The sequence below is a fragment of the Staurois parvus genome, unplaced genomic scaffold (genome assembly GCF_062004578.1).
Source record: "Staurois parvus isolate SC_StPar_1 unplaced genomic scaffold, SC_StPar_1.0 ptg001122l, whole genome shotgun sequence".
In the NCBI taxonomy this organism is placed as follows: Eukaryota; Metazoa; Chordata; class Amphibia; order Anura; family Ranidae; genus Staurois; species Staurois parvus.
The window spans coordinates 56,965-79,003 of NW_028318918.1; the positions used below are offsets into that span (position 1 = coordinate 56,965).

Sequence of the window (22,039 nt, forward strand, 5' to 3'; positions counted from 1 at the left end):
CACACAATACAAAGGCTTCTGTGATTGGGCAGGAGGAGGGGAGGTTGCTGCACGACCCTACACAAGAAGGGGCTGTGACAAGCCGAGTCCAGAGTCAGAACCCCAGAAGATATGCTGCTGAAGCACAGTAAACCTGTCACATGTAAATAATAAAAATAAGCCCAAGAGGTGCCAGGCACATCCTTGGACTTGACTCATAGGGGTTTATTTACTAAAGCGGGAGAGTCCAAAATCAGACTCACTTCTGCATAGAAACCAATCAGCTTCCAGGTTTCATTGCCAAAGCTTCATTGAACAAGCTGAGGTTAGAAGCTGATTGGTTTCTATGCAGAAGGGAGTCTGATTTTGGACTCTCCAGCTTTAGTAAATAAACCCCATAGAGTCTTGGAATTCAGATTTAATGAAGAGATTGTGTTTTATTTACACATATACACATATGTTATTTGTGATAGAAGCTAAATGTGTTATTCCAAGTAGTCGTTTATCACTTGTTAGCAGTCAGTCAATTTGCAGAACATTGCAGTGGGCTGCAGATGACGTGACCACCAAGTGGCTAAATCTCACAGTAGCATATATCGACCCGTGTAGTCTATTCCTATTGCAAAAAATCCGACCCCAAGTAGTCTGTTCAAAGAGTTTTCATATTTAGCTTTTACAGCCATTATACAAATTCTTTACACAAGAACTCTAGGTGCATCCCACAACATACCCAGAACCCTGCGGGTTGACTCTTTTTTTTCAACACTGAGGAATTTTTATCAGATCAGAAAGTGTTTGCCAATACTAAACCTTCAACCCGTCTTGTGTTCCCCTCCTCTTGTTCTCTTGCTTTCCGTCAGTCGATTCTATTGAGGACGGTTTTCCTGGAGTGAAATGTGTGTATATCTGTGATCGTTTTTATCTCATCAGCCTCTCAGCTTGAGCCTGGATCCTGCATGTCAGCTTAGGGCGCTTGTAAATCCCAGACAGAACTGTGACATTAATAAAGGTAGTAAATGTGGATTTGTTGTTTCTTAAAAAAATACCAATAGACTTATCATGATGGCTTTTCTTCAATCTAAAGGCAGTCTAATCGAGTCCCAAATCCAGTTACGTAATCCAGTCACTACGTGACTCCTGACTGAGTCAAATCCTCCATTTGTGTATCTCATGTCCCCCTCCCAGACACTGCAGCTCACAATGGGAGAGGTTCAGCAACAGAGGCAGTACTGCCAATCAGAGAGAAGTGGGCAGGACTGGGTGTGGCCAAGTGCTGAATGACAGGCTTGTAAATTTGCAGTGACAATGCTGATAGCCACACCCCTTGCAACATATTCTCCTCCCACTGTGGTACAAGCAGGTACAGCCTACATGAGAGTGACAACTCTGCTCTGAATTCAGGAGCAGTGCAGCATCATTGCCACCCTATCGCAGGAAGGCGCATTAGGCAGACTTCTTATGGAGGGTCGACGGGTATTAACGGGACTAAGAGAAAACCATGCATGCAGATTTACTTGTGAATACATTTTATTTTTTAAATGGGAAGCCATCATTCTATTTTAAAGGACCAGTAATCCTTTGAGCTGATCTCCAAGCACAATGTATAATCCAGCACTTCATGCCATCATACACTCACCGGCCACTTTATTAGGTCCACCTGTTCAATTGCTTGGTAACACAAATTGCTAATCAGCCAATCACATGGCAGCATTTAGGCATCTAGATGTGGTGAAGATGACTTGAAGTTCAAACAGAGCATCAGAAAGGGGATCTAAGTGACTTTGAACGTGGCATGGTTGATGCCAGGCGGGCTGGTCTGAGTATTTCAAAAACTGCTGATCTACTGGGATTTCCACACACAACCATCTCTAAGGAAACCAAGATTCATCAGACCAGGCAACATTTTTCCAATCTTCTATTGTCCAATTTTGGTGAGCCTGTGCGAATGGTAGCCTGTTCTTAGTTGACAGGAGTGGCACCCGGTATGGTCTGCTGCTGTAGCCCATCTATTTCAAGGTTCGATGTGTTGTGTGTTCAGACATGGTATTCTGCATACTTTGGCTGTACCGAGTGGTTATTTGAGTTACTGTTGCTTTTTTATCATCTGGAACCAGTCTGCCCATTCTCCTCTAACATCAACAAGGTATTTTCCTCCACACAACTGGATATTTTCTCTTTTTCGGACCATTCTCTGTAAACCCGAGAGATGGTTGTGCAAGAAAATCCCAGTAGATCAGCAGTTTTTGAAATACTCAGACCAGCCCTCTGGCATCAACAACCATGCTACGTTCAAAGTCACTTAAATCCCCTTTCTTTCCCCATTCTGGTGCTCGGTTTGAACTTCAGCAAGTCGTTTTCACCACGTCTAAATGCCTAAATGCATTGAATTGCTGCTATGTGATTGGCTGATTAGCAATTTGTGTTACCAAGCAATTGAACAGGCGTACCTAATACAGTGTCCGGTGAGTGTATGCCTAGTAAACAAATATTAAACTAGTTTGATATGCACCTTGTGTAAGTCCCAATATATAACTTGGTAACCCTGCACAACACAGCAGCACCCAGACTGGGAGAGGGAGGGCCATCGGTATGAGCCAGTTGTGCTTTGCTGACAGATTACTGGAAGTAGAATAAAGCACAGTGAAAAGAGTCAATGATTTGGCAGTGTGCAGCTGCTCTGTCTTTGTCCAGTCACAGGCTGGGGTGTGGAGGTGACCAGGCCCTGATGCTTAAAGCAGAACTAAAGGCGAAAATACTTACCTTGCTTCCAAAGGTCTCTCAGTGGCATCAGCATCTTCTCTCCAGCTTCTTTCAAGTTTCAGTCTTTGGCCATCTTGATTGGCTGCTGTGGAATGACATCACACTTGTGCACGTACGGTAAAGCAGCCGTCCCGGGACACAAGCAGTGCGCTGAAATGCGCAGCTCAGTGTACAATTTACAGGGGATTGTGAACAGGCAGGTTAGCGTATTTTATTCCACGACTGTTCTGTAACAAAGAGCCCGCCTGCTTGCAATTTGTTGTCAGCCCTAGTTCCACTTTAAGCCTGGGTTCACATATGTGCGGTGCTGTATATCGCATGTGATTCGCACGGGAACTGCACCGCATTCCTGTGCGAATCACATGCGATTTGTGTGCGGTGCGATTGGAGTCGTACATTTTATATGGCTCAAATCACACCACACCCACACCAAAGAGGTGCAGAACCCTTTTTTGGGTCTGCACTAGAATCGGATCGCATGGGTATTCACACCTATGCAATCCGATTCTGCACATCGCACCGCGTTTTGCGGACCGCTTTCGGGGTGTTGTTAACATACACACCCACAGCGGTTCTCATGAACGGGGTGCGATTCTGATATTCGTACAGAAAACGCTGCAAATTCCGCACCCCATCAGTGTGAACCAGAGCTAAATGTGATGTAGAAAAGTTAGAACACCAACCAGGCTTTCCTTTCCAGCAGGGATGTACAAACCTCAGGATTGGTTAGACCAGGGGTGGGCAACTGTGGCCCTCCAGCTGTTGATGAACTACAAGTCCCATCATGTCTCTGCTTTTGGGAGTCATGCTTGTAACTCCTAGATTGTAAGCCTCGATCCCCTCATGTTGTGCATTGTATTGGTATTGTTCTGTCACATGTTCTGTCCCCCTTTGTAATGTACAGCGCTGAGCGAACTATTGGCGCTTTATAAATACTGTAGAATAATAGTAATAACTGTCAGTTTTGCAATGCCTCATGGGACTTGTAACAGCAACAGCAGGAGGGCCACAGTTGCCCAACCCTGGGTTAGACAGACAAAATGTTTCAGTTTGGGTACCATCAAACGTATCCTCATTGGATGCCTGTGACTGCATATAGTGGAACATTTTAAATCTGCTGCATGCTTATGCTGCACCATCCAATGGTTGGCTCCATTTCCGACACTGAGAGTCAGTATAGGTACACTTTCCTGAATGTAAGGAAACCTGGGGAAGCACATAGGTGTGAATGGGCCTTCAGTTCACACTGGAGATTCCCTTCCCTGCACACTACCTGCTGCTTCGTTTATTCTTTCATGGCTACCTAGGCCATACAAGCCATGTTCAGTTCAGCCCCATCATTTGCTGAGTTGCTTCTCTTGCTCAGCATTTGATAAAGGTGAATGGGTTCTGTCTGGGATTTTCTAGCTTTTCAGAAGTCATATCTGCTTCTGCATTTCCTGAGAACTTCTTTGGGGTAACGATCGCTCTGTTGGCCAGAATATGCATGTCAAGCTTTCAGGCTCCTCGCCAGGCTCTGATCATGTGATCGTAATAGGCGCCAGTTGGACACCTTAAGGACTGGAGGTGTGGCTGCATTAATCTTTCTCCTTGGCTGTGCTCCATATTGCCTTGAGATGTTTTTCTTTGCTCTGCAACTTCTTATTGCTTTGTTCTCTTTTTTGCTCTTGTATTATCTGTATTTTTGTTATGCCTTTGCTCTTAATTACTTGCAATTATACACCTTTTGTTAGATTATTGATTGTTTGAAATTCCTAGAAAGAGGATTGTCTAATAACCTTTTGGAATCTTGGGTTGAGTTGGTACCTACAGTGAGGAACAGAAGTATTTGAACACCCTGCGATTTTGCAAGTTCTCCCACTTAGAAATCATGGAGGGGTCTGAAATTCACATTGTAGGTGCATTCCCACTCTGAGAGACAGAATTTTTAAAAAAAATTCAGGAAATCACATTGTATGATTTTTAAAGAATTTATTTGTCTTGCACTGCTGAACATAAGTTTTTGAACACCTAAGAAACAGCAAGAATTCTGGGTCTCAAAGACCTGTTACTGTGCCTTTAAAAAGTCCACCTCTACTCCACTCATTAATCTAACTTAGTAGCACCTGTCTGAGCTCTTTAAAGACACCTGTCCACCCCACAGTCAGTCAGACGCCAACTACTACCATGGGCAAGACCAAAGAGCTGTCAAAAGACACCAGAGACAAAATTGTGGACCTCCGCAAGGCTGGAAAGGGCTACGGGGCAATTGCCAAGCAGCTTGGTGAAAATAGATCAACTGTTGGAGCAATTGTTAGAAAATGGAAGAGGCTAAAGACGACTGTCAGTCTCCCTCGGACTGGGGCTCCATGCAAGATCTCACCTCGTGGGGTATCACTGATGATAAGAAAGGTGAGGAATCAGCCCAGAACTACAAGGGAGGAGCTGGTCAATGACATGAAGAGAGCTGGGACCACAGTTTCAAAGGTCACTGTCGGTAGAACACTACGCCGTCATGGTTTCAAATCATGCATTGCACGGAAGGTTCCCCTGCTCAAGTCATCACATGTCCAAGCCCGTCTGAGGTTTGCCAATGACCATCTGGATGATCCAGAGGAGGCATGGGAGAAAGTCATGTGGTCAGATGAGACCAAAGTAGAACTTTTTGGTCTAAACTTTACTCGTCGTGTTTGGAGGAAAAAGAAGGATGAGTTGCTTCCCAAGAACACCATCCCTACTGTGAAGCATGGGGGTGGTAACATCATGCTTTGGGGGTACTTTTCTGCGAAGGGGACAGGACGACTGCACTGTATTAAGGAGAGGATGAATGGAGCCATTTGTTGTGAGATTTTGAGCAACAACCTCCTTCCCTCAGTCAGAGCATTGAAGATGGGTCGTGGCTGGGTCTTCCAACATGACAACGACCCAAAGCACACAGCCAGGATAACCAAGGAATGGCTCTGGAGTGGCCTAGCCAGTCTCCAGACCTAAATCCAATAGATCATCTCCGTGTTGCTCAGCGACAGCCCCAAAACCTGACAGATCTAGAGGAGATCTGTGTGGAGGAGTCGGCCAAAATCACTGTTGCAGTGCAAACGTGGTCAAGAACTACAGGAAACGTCTGACCTCTGTAATTGCAAACAAAGACTTCTGTACCAAATAATAACACTGATTTTCTCAGGGGTTCAAATACTTATGTTCAGCAGTGCAAGACAAATAAATTCTTTAAAAATCATACAATGTGATTTCCTGATTTTTTTTTTTTAATTCTGTCTCTGAGTGGGAATGCACCTACAATGTGAGTTTCAGACCCCTCCATGATTTCTAAGTGGGAGAACTTGCAAAATCGCAGGGTGTTCAAATACTTCTGTTCCTCACTGTATAACTGCCTGCAAATGAGCCAGTTGCCCTTTGAAATCTAATGCACTGACACCCTGACAGTTGTAATTGGCTGATGGCAGGTAGTCATGACTCTTTGACACAATGCAGATGTTTTATGTAATAATATGTTTTAAATAAAATTGATGTACTTTGTGGTAGAGGTGTGCCCTGCTTCATCTCCCATTTCCTTGACTGCTGTTGTGGTTTGATGTACATCTGTCTTGAGTTATTGACACATTAGAGCAGATAAATGGCTGCACAGTCATTGACTGATCTGGGAGCTGTCGCCATAGCAGCAGCCCAAAAACAGTCACCCTTATTTGTCAAAGTGTCTAAGAGAACTTTCTTTATAGTCCCAGGGCAACCTGCAAGGCTTAGCTTTTTAACCAACAATGGAAAAGGTGACAACACCAGATATGAGGAGCATGCATGAGTGTTCACGTATAAACAGCTGTGCCAAGCAAATGCATAAGTACACATGAACAATCTCCTCAGGCAACCTTTAGTATGTACTCCTGTGGAGAAGGAAGGAAGGAGACAAATCATCAGAAGGAAAACAGTAGCTATGAGGAAAGGTTTCCAATACATCCAATCACTGTAACCCCCAGTGAGCCTGGAATCGCAGTGTCTGCAGGTTACTTAGTTGGCCTGAAGATTTGGATACCCAACCCTCACATCTAGCATATGGTCAAAAGTATGTGGCCACCCCTTCAAATGATTCAATCCAGGTGTTTTAAGTAATGGGTCTGGTAATGTTACCTCGTGCAAAGGACATTTCAGAAAATTGTGCTCCTCCAACCTTATGGGTAACAGTTTTGAGAAGGCCCTTTTCAGTTCTAATTTTTCCCTGTCCACGAAGCCAACGCCTTAAAGAATTTGGTTTTATAGGTTTGATGTTGAGAAACTCAAGTGGCTTGACCTCCATCCTACTGAAGACTTTTGAGATGGATTCGGGTGTTGATTGCAAGCCAGGTCTTCCAACCTCAGTACCTGACCTCACAAGTGCTCTTTTGGCTGTATGGGCACACATTTCCACAGACCTCCTCCAGAATTTGGTGAAAAGCCTTCTCAGAAGATTGGAGGCTTCTAAATCCATAAAGGCAAGAGCAGCTCTGTTCAAATTTTAACAGACACACTCCAAAAAAAGAATAGTGGCTGCTATTGCCGCAACAGGATGCCAACTCCATTTTAATGCCCATGGTTTTCGAATGGAATGTATAACAAGCTTGTATAGGTGTGATGGTCAAGTGTCCATTGGTCTTAGGCCATATAGTGTAGGTTATAGTCACAAGCTAGATAGCAAGACTACCACATATATATGAACTTCTTTATTGGGAGCATTTCACAGTAGAAATCTGGGGGCTGCCTTTAGAATGCTAGTTGCGTGGTTGTTATAAGCACCCTGTGGCTTGAGTACTTTGAGCCTTTAATCTAGCCAGAAGACCCTTGTCTTCATGCTTGTTCCAGGCCAAAGACTCAAAGCAAGTAAAGGAAAAGGATGAGTATGACAGCTAAGCAACTGGCATTTTCAGAAGGAGAGGTCATCTGTGGTAGCCTGCTCCTTTCTCTGACAAGTTTCCTCTAATGGTGTCAGGAACACAATCTGGTCTTCTTTCAGACACATTGACAAATGAGGCTTCATAGTCATTTATAATCTTTATTTGAAAACATTTATTAAAGTGTTTGGCAGAGGAACAGTTCTTGTTTCCCATAGCAGCCAGAATCTCCTATTAAAGGGAAAATCTGGTGGCCATGGGTATTAGGAGTAGTTCTTCCTTCAAACAATTTGATAAACGTAGCCCCTTCCTCTATCACTATCCTTATCCTGTGTTTCCTTTTTCATCTTCCCGCTTTGATTGGCCTGTTTTGACGGCCATCTTGTGTGACATTGAGTGAGCGTTCTGTCCTATCTCACTGCCGTGTCCTTTTCCTTCTTTCCTTGTTCCTCTTCCCCTCCACCCCCTGGCTTCCCTTTCTCTCCAGCTCTCCCTTCTGTGGCGTGCCTTCCTTTGTCAGATATCAACGACAACCAGAACCTTAAGAATAAATACTTGCTAGCCAATGAAAACCAACGACCTGGGCATTTCTCCACAGCCTCCATGGGCTCGCTGGCCTCTTCCCCCTCATCCTGCTCTCTCAGTAGCCAGGTGGGCCTGAACTCTGTGACGAGTATCCAGGAGAGGATTATGTCCACACCGGGAGGAGAGGAAGCCATCGAACGTCTAAAGGTAACCTTTGCCATGACATTATTTGCTGCTGTCTGTGATGTATGATGAAGATTCTGAGGCTTGTTGGCAAGTCTTAGTTTGCATATTCGGAACGTTCAGTAAATAAAACCAACTCTGAGCATAGAGAGAGACACTACTGCTCAGAGTGGGTCATTATGTGCTGGGAAGCTGTCATAAATGTGGCAGCTTCCTGCACAGGTGTTGTGGTTGCTAGGACACCAGCAGATGTTGGCTTCCTAGCAACCAATGACTTGTTACCAGTCCTATTCAGCTGCCAGCTCAGGGATTCCCTGGATGAAAGTTGAATGTAAACAAATGGACCAGGAATACAAGCCATTATCCTTAACCAAATTTGGCAATGCCCAATTACACTGGAGGCAGACCTGAAGAGGAACTAGTCATGGAGTTCCCCATCAGACACAACGTATCCACCGCTTTGCCTGCCCTCTGTCACGCACTGTCAATCAAAAGCAAGGTGGAACTGATAGTGAGCTAGTCTCTAAGTTCCATGTCAGGCTCTGCTCACCGCATTACAAAACTCCTCAGCCATCCACCTGTCTTTGTGACAGGCACAGTGGCCACGGAGGGAGTCAGTCAAGCTGAGATGCACTGAGGATGGTGTGTGTGGTTTGGACACTCTGGCTTCAATGCCACCATCTCCTAAAGCTGGCCATAGATGGGTAGTTTTACAGTTGCAAGAAAAAGTATGTGAACCCCTTGGGATTACGTGGAGTTTTGCATGAATTGGGCATAAAATGTGCTCTGAACGTCATCTAAGTCACAACAATAGAAGAACACAGTCTGCTGAACATAATACTACACAAACATTAGATGTTGCCATGGTTTAATTGCACATAACATGTAAACATTCACAGTGCAGGGAGGAAAAAGTATGTGAGGACCTAGCTTAATGACTTCTCCCAGAGCTAATTGGAGCCAGGAGTGAGCCAACCTTGACTCCAATCAGTGTGATGATATTGGATGTGTTGCTGACAGCTGTCCTGCCCTTAAAAAACACACACCTGTTTTGGGTTTACTGGTTTCAAGAAGCACTGTCTGATGTGAACCATGCCTCACAGAAAAGAGCTCTCAGAAGACCTACGATCAAGAATTGTTGACTTGCATGAAGCTGGAAAGAGTTACAAAAGTATCTCCAAAAGCCTTGATGTTCATGTGTCCACGGTAAGACAGACTGTCTACAAATGGAGAAAGTTTAGCACTGTTGCTACTCTCCCTAGGCGTGGTCGTCCTATAAAAATGACTGCAAGAGCACAGCGCAGAATGCTGCATGAGGTAAAGAAGAATCCCAGAGTGTCAGCTAAAGACCTACAGAAATCTCTGGCACATGCTAACATTTTGGTTGACACATCTACAATAAGGAAAACATTAAACAAGAATGGAGTACATGGGAGGACACCACGGAGGAAGCCATTGCTGTCCAAAAAGAATATTGCAGCACGTTTGAAGTTTGCAAAAGAGCACCTGGATGTTCCACAGCACTACTGGCAAAATATACTGTGGACAGATGAAACCAAGATTGAGTTGTTTGGGAAGAACACACAACACTACAGTTGTGTCCAAAATTATTCAACCCCCACTGAAATTGAGTGTTTTGGCCAGTTTGACATTGCTTTTGATCATTCAGTCATCTTGCTTACATTTACATTAAAGAGGCACTTGTAGGTCAGACAAATATAACATAACAGTTATAATGAAATAACCACAAATGTCTTTTCTGTGCTCACAGCATTATCAGTTTTATTCAACCCCCAAGTGACATTCAATCTTAGTACTTAGTACAGCATCCTTTTACAGTTATAACAGCTTTTAAACGTGAAGCATAGCTTGACACAAGTGTCTTGCAGCGATCTACGGGTATCTTCGCCCATTCTTCATGGGCAAAGGCCTCCAGTTCAGTCACATTCTTAGGCTTGCGCACTGCAACTGCTTTCTTTAAGTCCCACCAGAGGTTCTCAATCGGATTTAAGTCTGGTGACTGCGATGGCCACTCCAAAATGTTCCAGCCTTTCCTCTGCAACCATGCTCTAGTGGACTTGGAGGTATGCTTGGGATCATTGTCCTGTTGAAAGGTCCAACGTCTCCCAAGCCTCAGGTGTGTGACGGACTGCATCACGTTTCCATCCAATATCTCCTGGTACTGAAGAGAATTCATGGTACCTTGCACACGCTGAAGCTTCCCTGTACCTGCAGAAGCAAAACAGCCCCAAAGCATGATTGACCCTCCACCATGCTTCACAGTAGGCAAGGTGTTCTTTTCATCATAGGCCTTGTTCTTCCTCCTCCAAACATAGCGTTGATCCATGGGCCCAAACAGTTCTAATTTTGTTTCATCAGTCCACAGAACACTATCCCACAACTTTTGTGGTTTGTCCACATGGCTTTTGGCATACTGCAGTCGACTCTTCTTATTCTTTGGAGACAGCAAGGGGGTACGCCTGGGAGTTCTGGCACGGAGGCCTTCATTACGCAGTGTGCGTCTTATTGTCTGGGCTGAAACTTCTGTACCCACATCTGACAAATCTTTTCTCAGTTCCTCAGCAGTCACACGGGGACTTCTCTCCACTCTACGCTTCAGGTAGCGCACAGCAGTCGAAGTCAGCATCTTCTTTCTGCCACGACCAGGTAGCGTTTCAACAGTGCCCTTTGCCTTGAATTTGCGAATGATGCTTCCTAAGGTGTCTCTTGGTATGTTTAACATCTTTGCAATCTTCTTATAGCCATTGCCCTTCCTGTGAAGAGAAATCACCTCTTCTCTTGTCTTCCTGGACCATTCTCTTGCCTTCACCATGTTTGTAACCACACCAGTAAATGTCTAGAAGGAGCTGAGTATCACAGTCATTTTAAAGCTGCCTAATTGGTGCTTATTATGCTTGATTGCTGCTCGGTGACATCCACAGGTGTTTTCAATACCTGATGGAAAGCACCTGTATGAACCTCTGTTCTTCAGAGTGGTAGTCTTTAAGGGGTTGAATAATTGTGGCAATGAAGAAACCACATAAGAACCATTTACTACTGTATTACATAAACAATTGATGTCATTTTAGTTGCATTTGGGTAGTTACAACGTCCTTGTAGGATTTGATTCTGAATACAATTCCAAATGTACACTATAGTCCCTAAACCCCTTTACAGCATTGGGGGTTGAATAATTTTGGACACAACTGTATGTGTGGAGAAAAAAAGGCACAGCACACCAACATCAAAACCTCATCCCCACTGTAAAACATGGCGGAGGGAGCATCATGGTTTGGGGCTGCTTTGCTGCCTCAGGGCCTGGACGGATTGTTGTCATTGATGGGAAAATGAATTCCAGAGTTTATCAAGACATTTTGCAGGAAAACGTACGACCATCTTTCTGCCAACTGAAGCTCCGCAGAGGATGGGTGATGCAACAGGACAATGACCCAAAGCATACAAGTAATTCAACAAAACAATGGCTGCAACAGCACAGAATACGCCTTGTGGAGTGGCCCAGTCAGAGTCCTGACCTCAACCCGATTGAAATGCTGTGGCATGATCTTAAGAGAGCGATTCACACCAGACATCCCAAGAATATTGCTACACTGAAACAGTTTTGTGAAGAGGAGTGGTCCAAAATGACTCCAGATCGTTGTGCAGGTCTGATCTGCAACTACAGGAAACGTTTGGTTGAGGTTATTGCTGCCAAAGGAGGGTCAACCAGTTATTAAGTCCAAAGGTTCACATACTTTTTCCTCCCTGCACTGTGAATGTTTACATGTTATGTGCAATTAAACCATGGCAACATCTAATGTTTGTGTAGTATTATGTTCAGCAGACTGTGTTCTTCTATTGTTGTGACTTAGATGACGTTCAGAGCACATTTTATGCCCAATTCATGCAAAACTCCACGTAATCCCAAGGGGTTCACATACTTTTTCTTGCAACTGTATGTTCAGCCAGCAAATAAGGTGGATGAAGGGATCTCCCCTGTCGAGACATTGTGCTTTGGCAACTGGGACTTTCCACTGTCAGAATGCACTGATCAGTGACTGCAGACACTGATCGAGAAACTTTTCAACATTCCAATTCAACACAAGTCGATCTAATTATCTACATCTGTTGAACAGGGACAGCTACTCAAGGATAAGATTTCAATTTTTGATCCACCTATGGCCAGATTAAGACAGGTTCCCAACGAGAGGGTCATAAAAATTCAAAAACGTTTAATAACAATGGAGCTTACTATAAAACATTTCCTGTAAGAAAGCTTCAACCCCGTATTTAGCAGAAACTGCCCTTTAAGTAGAAGATTTTAGAAGAAGGGGGTTCTGACTGTGACCCCCGTCCTTGCCCTCCCGTCTCCCCCACCCAGCCTTGGTACAATGCAAACAGTGCGCAGCCTTTATGTCTGGACAGTCATGCTATTGTATGCGGCCTATAAGAGGCTCCGGCTGCGGCACATTACATTTGTATGCAGGAGGCAAAGAATAGGCCTATTCTTGTGACCGTTTCCACAATGCTGCAATCACGCCACCACACTGCCTGACATAAACAGGAACTTCACCGTCAGGATTAAAGAGCCACAACACCCAAAGTTGATTTCCATAGAAAGCCAGTAAATAAACATGCAGAAAAATGAAGACAAATGTCACTTTATTTATTTTCTCTCCGTTTTATGTTGTTTACTGCAACCTCATTGTACTTGTGAAGATTAAATCTGAATCCCAGGCAGTAAAACATAAATGCGTTTATTTGTTTATGAACGAGTTTTGAATTGAAGCGCGGCACCGTAATATTCAAGTCCAGATACAATGACAGACTTTTACAAAGACAACGCGTTTCTGGGGCTGTACTCTGCCCCCTTCAGCAGGGCTGAAATGTACTATAAAAAGTATTAACTAATATACACATTAATCAATGAAAGCATTTAAAATATATAATATATAAAATTGACTTAAAAAATTAGACCACTAATCATCAAGAAAGTAATCCTAAATTAATACTATATCGGTAACCTATGTGAATGTTTTTCATTCATGTATTTATTAACCCCCCTGGCGGTATTCCTGAGTGTAGCTCGGGGTAAAGTTTCAGCACCACAAGCGGTAACCTCGAGCTACACTCTGGAATACACTGCAGTGTTGCTCCGGGATCCCTTCTGCACTTACCTTGTCCTGCGCTCCCGCGATGTCCCTCCTGCAGTGTCCCCGGCAATGTCCTCCAGCCGATGTCGGCATCTGTCGTCTGGGTCCCTTCCCTGCGACGTCAGGACGTACGGGGGACGGAACGGTGGGAAATTTAAAAATGTCAAAAAGTGACATTCACTAAAATCACATAGTAAAACATTCCTGTATTAAACCATTTCACATACATTTTGTCCCGAGTGCTTTGTCCGGCGCCCTGCCTGCATTTTTACTGCTCTTTCTGCCTGGAAACTGAGAAATGTCCATGGTGTCCAAAAAGCGTCCCTTTAGGTCAGACGCGGTTTTAGACCGGCTAGAGAACAGCGATAGTAAATCAGAACCACTTGCAGAATTGAGTGATAATGATTCGTGGGGGAAATTCCTCATCAGACACTGAAAACGATTTTGCGACTTTGCTCAGTGATGTGCGAACTTGGCGCTATATTTCACATTTCAGTGTTTTTGGTTTGATTACATTATTAAATTAAATTTATTATTATATTATATTTTCATGATTATTTATTAAATTATAATTTAGTGTTTCAAATTTTATCATACCCGGGATGTTTACTAGACTCTTGTTCGTACAGATTTCAGTGAGTTATTCCTAAAAATTACAGCCTACAATAAAAAAAAATACATATTTCCATGCAAAAAAATGTACCGCTTTGAGCAAAGAAATACGGACGTAATCAGACCGCTAGGGAGGCTACAGCAGAACTAAAGGCAGCAACACTTCTCTCTTCTCCAATGGTCCAATGCCTGTGAGGTCCCTTGTCATCGCCAGCATCTTGTACCCAGTTTCCTCTGGGTTCCAGTCATTGGCCGCTTTGATTGGCTGGTGAGGGATGACATCACTCCTGCGCATGGGCCGGAGTCATTCATCCCAGCACACTGGTACTGTACCAGAAATATAAGCTGAGCTACTCATGTGCAGCTCCTTTTACATTCCGCAAAGGATTGCGAACAGGACGGTAGGTTTATGCTATTGCAGATGAAACGCTGCATGTCTGTTCTGCAATAAAGAGCCTTCCTGTTGGCAAAAATGAAAAATTGCATGTGGTTCAGTGTTAAAATTTTTGCATTCATTTTTATATGTATCCACTGTAAATATTTGATTTTGTCTTGACATCAGTCTCCTTCCATTGTCTGATAGAAAAGTGACGGCAGAGTGGTCCATCGAGTCTGACCTTTTTTTTTTTGGGGGGGGGGGGGGTTGTTTTTGCTTTGTTTTTTTTACTTTTTTTTGTCTGAGTATAGATCTATGCCTGACCCAAGCATGTTTTAAGCACTGAAAGAAGGATCTGCTCGACTGGAAGACAATCAGACTCCACTGCTTTTCATAGTGAAGCCTTTCTCCCTTCCTGAGCATGCTTACAGGAGGGGAGAGTATAGGGATGCCCTCATACAGTATGTGTCTTGCTGCTCCTTTGTTGTCCATCCACAGACCGGGGCGGGCTGGTGACCATATAGTATTGATTAACAGCAGAGGAAAAAAGTGAGGTCTGGCACACGTGTCCGTTTCACATCATAGGACTGGTCAAACAGATATATACATAAAGTGCAGCGCTTAATAAAGTGACAAATAATTAGTGAAAAAAAACTGTAAAAAATGTATCATAAAAAATAGTCCATCCAAAAATAAAGAAAAAATAAAAAGTCCCCAGAGGCTGTGATGAAACAAAGGAAATCCAAGGACAGTTGTGGTGTCATCAACCACTCATAGGAAAGGCTTACCAGAAAAGCATGACCCCCTGTTAAGAGGGTTCAATCGCGCTTTGTTATAAACAACCCAGAAAGCCGGACAATCGGATCCTCCAAGAGAGCAAGTAAAGACCTTCCAAACAGTGGACCTCAATTAGGGTAGTTACACCAGTCAGGATAAAGTTCAGGCTCGTAGTAGGAAACATGTAAAAAAAGAGTGCAAGACCATTAAGACAACATTTATTTAAAGTATGGTTCAGGGGCGGACTGACCATTTGGAAATTCAGGCACGGCCCGGGGTCAGTAGGGGGCCCCATGAGATGCCCCTGGTACCTTTTTCATAGGCTTTTTTGAGTTTGGGCAAGGACACAGGGGCTCCATGATCCCCTATTGCCTGGGGGCCCCATGAGTTGTCAGTCCGCCCCTGGTTTGGTTGCACTCACATGAAAGCAATCATTATTAGGCATTGATAGGCAAAAAAATCCAAATTTTCCAGTTTCTAAAATGGCCACCGGCTGGTTAAACAGCCAATTATTTTGGCAGAAAAGGCAGTTCACATACATGTATATAAAATGAAAGGGATCAGTTGACTACAGGTCACAGGCAGTTGATTCAAATAGCCTGAGTGCAATTGCCACATGTCCATGGTGGGGGTAGGGAATGGACTCCCAACAAAATTCCATTTCTTGCCCCTCTCCACCCAGAATGAGCAAAACTTTCCTGGTAATGTTCCTTTTGTACTGTTTAAAAGGTTTATATGTATTAACAGTGGCGTCCCTAGGTGGGTGTGTGCTGCTCTGGGTGACACCTGTCTCATGGGGTGACAACAAAAAGTGTTAAAGCAAGCCGACGGCCCCCGTGAGATGTATCGGATCTGCGATAACACATGGTGTCACCCCTCCAGAGGTGGGCGGTCCTTGTCGTGGACACACAGCCTGGCTCTTCCCCTTCCTGTGTCCCCGTTGCACCCCCCCCGGACCGGTGTTGCAAGATCAGTTAACCCCCGTATAGGTTGCAACCTGACGATCCCCGCAAGGTGGATCGGATCTGCGAATTGGGGAGCATAATGGATCGGACTCAATCCGCAGATCCAATCCATCTTGCGGGGAATGTTCGGCTTGCAACCTATATGGGGTTAACTGATCTCGCAACACCGGTCCGGGGGGTGCGACAGGGACACAGGGAGGGGAAGAGCCAGGCTCCCCAATCCGCAGATTCGATCCATCTTGCGGGGATCATTGGCTTGCAACCTATACGGGGTTAACTGATCTTGCAACACCGGTCCAGGGGGTGCGACGGGGACACAGGGAGAGGAAGAGCCAGGCTGTGTGTGCACGACGTGGACCGCCCTCTGGAGGGGTGACACCATGTGTTACCGCACCGGGTGACACCAACCCTAGGGACGCCCCTGTGTATTAAGGTTCTACATTGAGATCAGGATTCTTCTGTTGAGCTTTGCAGTTCAGTAGGGTTAAAGTAGAACTATAGACAAAACTTTTTTTTCATTTCGGATAGAGCAAGGGAGGCGTATAACCCGTCAAATTTATTTTCCCCATCGGTGTTCCATTGCGGAGATTTACTGTCACTTCCTGTCCCATAGCCAAACAGGAAGTGAAAAGAAATCCCACCAAATTAATGGAATTCCTTTGGGCCCCCCATGTCTCCAGAACTAGTGTCCCCAATGGAATATTTCCCCTTCGTTACTTTTCTGAGGACAACCCAAAATTTGGGATTTTTTTTTACTTTCAGTGCTAATGGTAAACAGGACAAATAGAGAGGGGGAATCTCCTTAATGGGGCACAGATAGCAATAAAAACATGACAGGGGCTCTAATCCCTCTCCACTCTATCCAAACTGTTTGCCTTTAGTTATACTTTAAGGTACTGTACTTTCCTGTGGCTCATCGATGACACAGATGCATTCTGACAGGTTGGTTCAGTTGGCATGTGCAACACAAATTCCTATCTGAAATGTTCCATATTTATTTTTCTAACCTTCAGGAATCAGAGAAAATTATCGCCGAGCTCAACGAAACCTGGGAGGAAAAACTTAGAAAAACAGAAGCGATCCGCATGGAAAGGTACAACACGAGAAATCACTTACTGTTGCTTATTAATTAAGGCCAAAAGCCATGGGGATTGTGCAACAGCTCTGAGAAACCAATCAAAAGTTCTCTTCAGCTGATGTAGGTGTGATTGGTTGCTGTGGGCTGATGCACTTTGCACATCATCTGTTTTTTTTTTTTTTTAAGTGAGCACTGCCTTATTAACCCCTTCACGCCGGCGCCTCCCGGCCCTTTAAGGGTTTCAGGAGGCGGGGCGGGGTTTAGGGTCATGTGACTGCCGTGACACGCCATCATGCCAGTCACATGATCGGGAAATGTCCCGATCAAAAGAGGAGATCGGAACCTTTACGTGAGTACCAAACGTGTGCTGGGAGCGCGCAGGGCGCACGCTCTCAGCACATATTTTCTTTTTCAATAGAACGCAAATGTGCGGCCGCTCGGCATCTAGGCCCAGACGCAGAGAGGCCGCACATTTGCGGTCGGCCGGTGTGAAGAGGTTAAAGTGGAACTACATGGCATCTGAGCACCACAATCCAAAAAAAGCTAATCTTTAATATTCAAAGCAAACTTGTCCATCCATCCATGTCTCCATGTTTTATTTTGCTGAGAAATCGCTCTTAAAAACATCCCCCAGCATTCCTGGCTGTGGCCATTTTGAATAAGGACTGATGATTCATGTAGAAATTACTTCCTGGAATCCATCTGCCTTTAGCTCATGCATTCAGGAAAAAGGGTGTGCTTAGCTGAGAAAATCCCTCATCACCTCCTGAAGGCTCCTGGGATGTATGATGTAATTTGCCTAGGTCAGAAACCAGGAAGTAACTGAAAAAATGTAAAACAAAGTTTAAAACAAGTAAATATAGTATACTTTATCAATTTATTAATGCTAGCAGTATAGGGAGTAGATAGTCTTGATTGAGAGAGTGACGTTGCACTTTAAAGTGACATAGCCAGTAGAAACCCTTTACAGATTGAGACAGTGGAGGCATCAATCCATTCATCTATTTTATGAAAATTCCTGCATGCTCATGGAGCTTTTGTACCCCCACAAGCATGCTGATATCCACATTGCTCAGACCCAAGATGGGGCCCCTATATACCAGAATGCAAAACCGTTCTAAGCAATGTAAAGTGTGATATTGTGTGTTCAGTTGAGAGCTGAGTTTCTACTACTACATTTATTTCAGAGAGTTTAGCAGCAGAATCCCCTTTCTTATCATGATGATGTCTCTTACACCACATCAGGTTGGGTTACTGGTCGATTATTGGCTTCTGTGGCTTTGGAAAGAGTTATGCTAAGATAAATGTCAGATTTACTTAGTGTTACTAAACCCACAACAGTACAATCAGTCTGTAGATGCAGTAAAGCATGCTTGTTATACTCACTGTGGGACCTAAGGGGTTAATCCTCTGCAATGTGTAAAAATGCTGTTTGATTCTGACTTCTCTGATCCTCCCCTTCTTCCAGTGTCCCCCTGTTATCTCCTGGTACGACATATTGTGTGGAGTCTCTCTGTACATGCTCAGTTTGGTGTGTATTGCTAGAGAGGTTTTCTTTTTTTCTTGGGAGAATGCACGTGATCAGCACAGGGCTAATCAGCACTGTCCAGACAGAAGTCAGGGGTTCTGCATCCTCCTAGAGCAAATTCCTCCTACAAGCTATAACCAGTTCTTGGTCAGACACTAATAGAAGTCTCAAGGCTGCTCTATACTGCTGAAGAGAAAATATATGTAGCAGTTTATATTTACTAAAATAATTGCACTTACATGTTGTGTGTACTGTGGGAGACCAGATATAGTGAATGCGGGGTCCGGGGAGACCAGATATAGTGAATGCAGGGTCCGGGGAGACAAGATATAGTGAATGCAGGGTCCGGGGAGAGTGGATATAGTGAATGCAGGGTCTGGGGAGAGCAGATATAGTGAATGCGGGGTCTGGGGAGAGCGGATATAGTGAATGCGGGGTCTGGGGAGAGCGGATATAGTGAAAGCAGGGTCTGGGGAGAGCAGATATAGTGAATGCGGGGTCCGGGGAGAGCGGATATAGTGAATGCGGGGTCCAGGGAGAGCGGATATAGTGAATGCGGGGTCCGGGGAGAGCAGATATAGTGAATGCAGGGTCCGGGGAGAGCGGATATAGTGAATGCGGGGTCCGGGGAGAGCGGATATAGTGAATGCGGGGTCCGGGGAGAGCGGATATAGTGAATGCGGGGTCCGGGGAGAGCGGATATAGTGAATGCGGGGTCCGGGGAGAGCGGATATAGTGAATGCGGGGTCCGGGGAGAGCGGATATAGTAAATGCGGGGTCCGGGGAGAGCGGATATAGTGAATGCAGGGTCCGGGGAGACCGGATTTAGTGAATGCGGGGTCCGGGGAGAGCGGATATAGTGAATGCAGGGTCCGGGGAGAGCGGATACAGTGAATGCAGTGTCTGGGGAGAGCGGATATAGTGAATGCAGTGTCTGGGGAGAGCGGATATAGTGAATGCAGGGTCCTGGGTTTAGTAACACTTTACTGCCAAAAGGTTTTAGTTGTACAACATAGGCATAAATATGTGGAAGCCGCAGTGTCTCGTCATGGCCTCTGTTTGTTGCGCGGTCCTAACTGGTCTAAGAGAGCCTCCATGTTGGAGCATATATAGCAATGGATAAATTAAGGACAGATATTACAGAAGTCAATGATTTTTTTTATTATTATTTCAGGGAGGCATTACTGGCAGAGATGGGTGTGGCCATACGAGAGGATGGAGGAACATTGGGCGTATTTTCTCCTAAAAAGGTAAAGTTCTCTTCACCGCGGAAGCACTTGCGTCAAGTAGGTGATGCTGAACCTTGAAATCAAGAATTTTTTTTTGTTGTTGCTTGGTCCATAGCCGATTGCATTATTGGTAAACAGTGATCCTCTTTGAATTGAGGGGACTTGCAGTTTACACGTAGGTTTATCACAGCCTAGATTACTGGAGGTTTAATTCTTTGGTCCCAGTTGTCAGTGGACACACATTGAAAAGTTGTATTAAGCAGCAGTGTGCTGTAACGCTCCCTAACTAATCGAATTACATTACATATTGCTGACTGCGGAGGGCCACTACAAACTGTTACCTGATTGGGGACTATGGATTATAACATGTCATTGCCTTTAGGTACATATTAAGAATTGATTCAGTATATTCATAATACATTATTTCATCTTCAGATACATGTGGTTCTTGTATTTTTTGTGTTTTTTTTTTTTTTTAAATCTAACAAGAATAATTGCACATTAAAAAAAAGCACATTAGCCTCTTTAAAAGATCCAACAAAACAAGATACAGTAGTGATGACAACAGCTTTTCTTTACTGCACCTGTCATGTCAGACATATTGAATGTTACGGTGTCCTACCATTACCTGGTAATGTGCATAATCATGACTCTGAAGTCCTATTACATGGGGCGGAAGTCTTTTCCGGTCATCGGAGGATCAACTTTCAGATCCCCTGCTGATCGGAGCAGAGTGGGCAGATGACACATCCGTGTCCGCTCAGAGCCCACTCTGCTCTATCTCCAATCCACCTAAATGGACTCAGACACGTTCTGCGTCCATTTAGGTGAATTGGAGATAGAGATCACGTTCTGTTTTTTCGTAGCTGACCGGATCGGACCTGGAGATAGGTGAGTGTAAACGGACACAAGTCCGTTTACACTTGTCTGTCAATAGCAGGGGTAGGCAGCCTGCAGCTCTCTAGCTGTTGTGGAACTACATTTCCCATGAGGCATTGCAACATTACAAAACTGACCTGGAGATAGGTGAGTGTAAACGGACACAAGTCCGTTTACACTTGTCTGTCAATAGCAGGGGTAGGCAGCCTGCGGCTCTCTAGCTGTTGTGGAGCTACATTTCCCATGAGGCATTGCAACATTACAAAACTGACAGTTACAGCTATGACTTTAAGAGGCATGATGGAACTTGTAGTCCTGCAACAGCTGGAGAGCCGCAGGTCACCTACCCCTGGTCTATAGGAATGTATGGACTTTCCAATCAGGTCCACCCGAAAAACTGACAGGTGGACCTGATCAGATCAAACATAGCAAATATGTTACTCCTGCGCTGGGGATGGACTCAGCAGAGGCTAGGATGACAATGTAAATGTCCTGAAATATGCACTGCTTGCTGCTCTCAATGGACCGGGGTAGTCCAAAGTCACTAAATGCAAAAAGAAAAAAAACAAAAAGAGGGCGCACCGGCCTGGTGCATTATCGTTTAAAATATTTATTGAAAGAATTTAAAAGTAGATATCATACTCACAATGGACATTATCCATTGCCTCTTTATCTGAGTCCACAACGATGGAACCCAGGATGACCACCAGCTGACCCGTTTCGAGGACTCAGCCTCTTCCTCAGAGCCAACACTCCAAGAGTCTACACTTCTCTTAGCTTAGATAAGAGAAGTGTAGACTCTTGGAGTGTTGGCTCTGAGGAAGAGGCTTCGTCCTCGAAACGCGTCAGCCAGTTGGTCATCCAGGGTTCCATCGTTATAGACTCAGATGCTATATGGATTGAACACCTTTGTTCATTGTGATGTGCTTGTGTTTTATATGTCCATTGTGAGTATGATACCTACTTTTATATTCTTTCAATAAATATTTTAAACGATAATGCACTAGGCCGGTGCGCCCTCTTTTTGTTTTTTCCTTTTGCATTTAGGGACCTGATCAGATTGCCTGTGTGAAAGGAGCCTTAAGTTGGCCATCGATCGTTTGAACCTCGGCTGGTTCGACAGGAACTGGTGGAGATTTGAA

General features: G+C 44.5%; 1 protein-coding gene across 1 annotated transcript in view; it reads left to right on the forward strand.

The window, feature by feature from the left end:
- KIF1B (kinesin family member 1B) overlaps nucleotides 1-22,039 on the forward strand; it is a gene marked incomplete at its 5' end in the record, with an annotated part of 216,621 nt that overhangs the window by 55,531 nt on the left and 139,051 nt on the right. Inside the window, 4 exons of the mRNA XM_089659005.1 lie at nucleotides 840-875; nucleotides 8,083-8,327; nucleotides 17,197-17,276; nucleotides 19,964-20,039. Of these exons, the coding sequence (XP_089515131.1) occupies nucleotides 840-875; nucleotides 8,083-8,327; nucleotides 17,197-17,276; nucleotides 19,964-20,039 (437 nt within the window). The remainder of the gene's footprint in view (nucleotides 1-839; nucleotides 876-8,082; nucleotides 8,328-17,196; nucleotides 17,277-19,963; nucleotides 20,040-22,039) is intronic.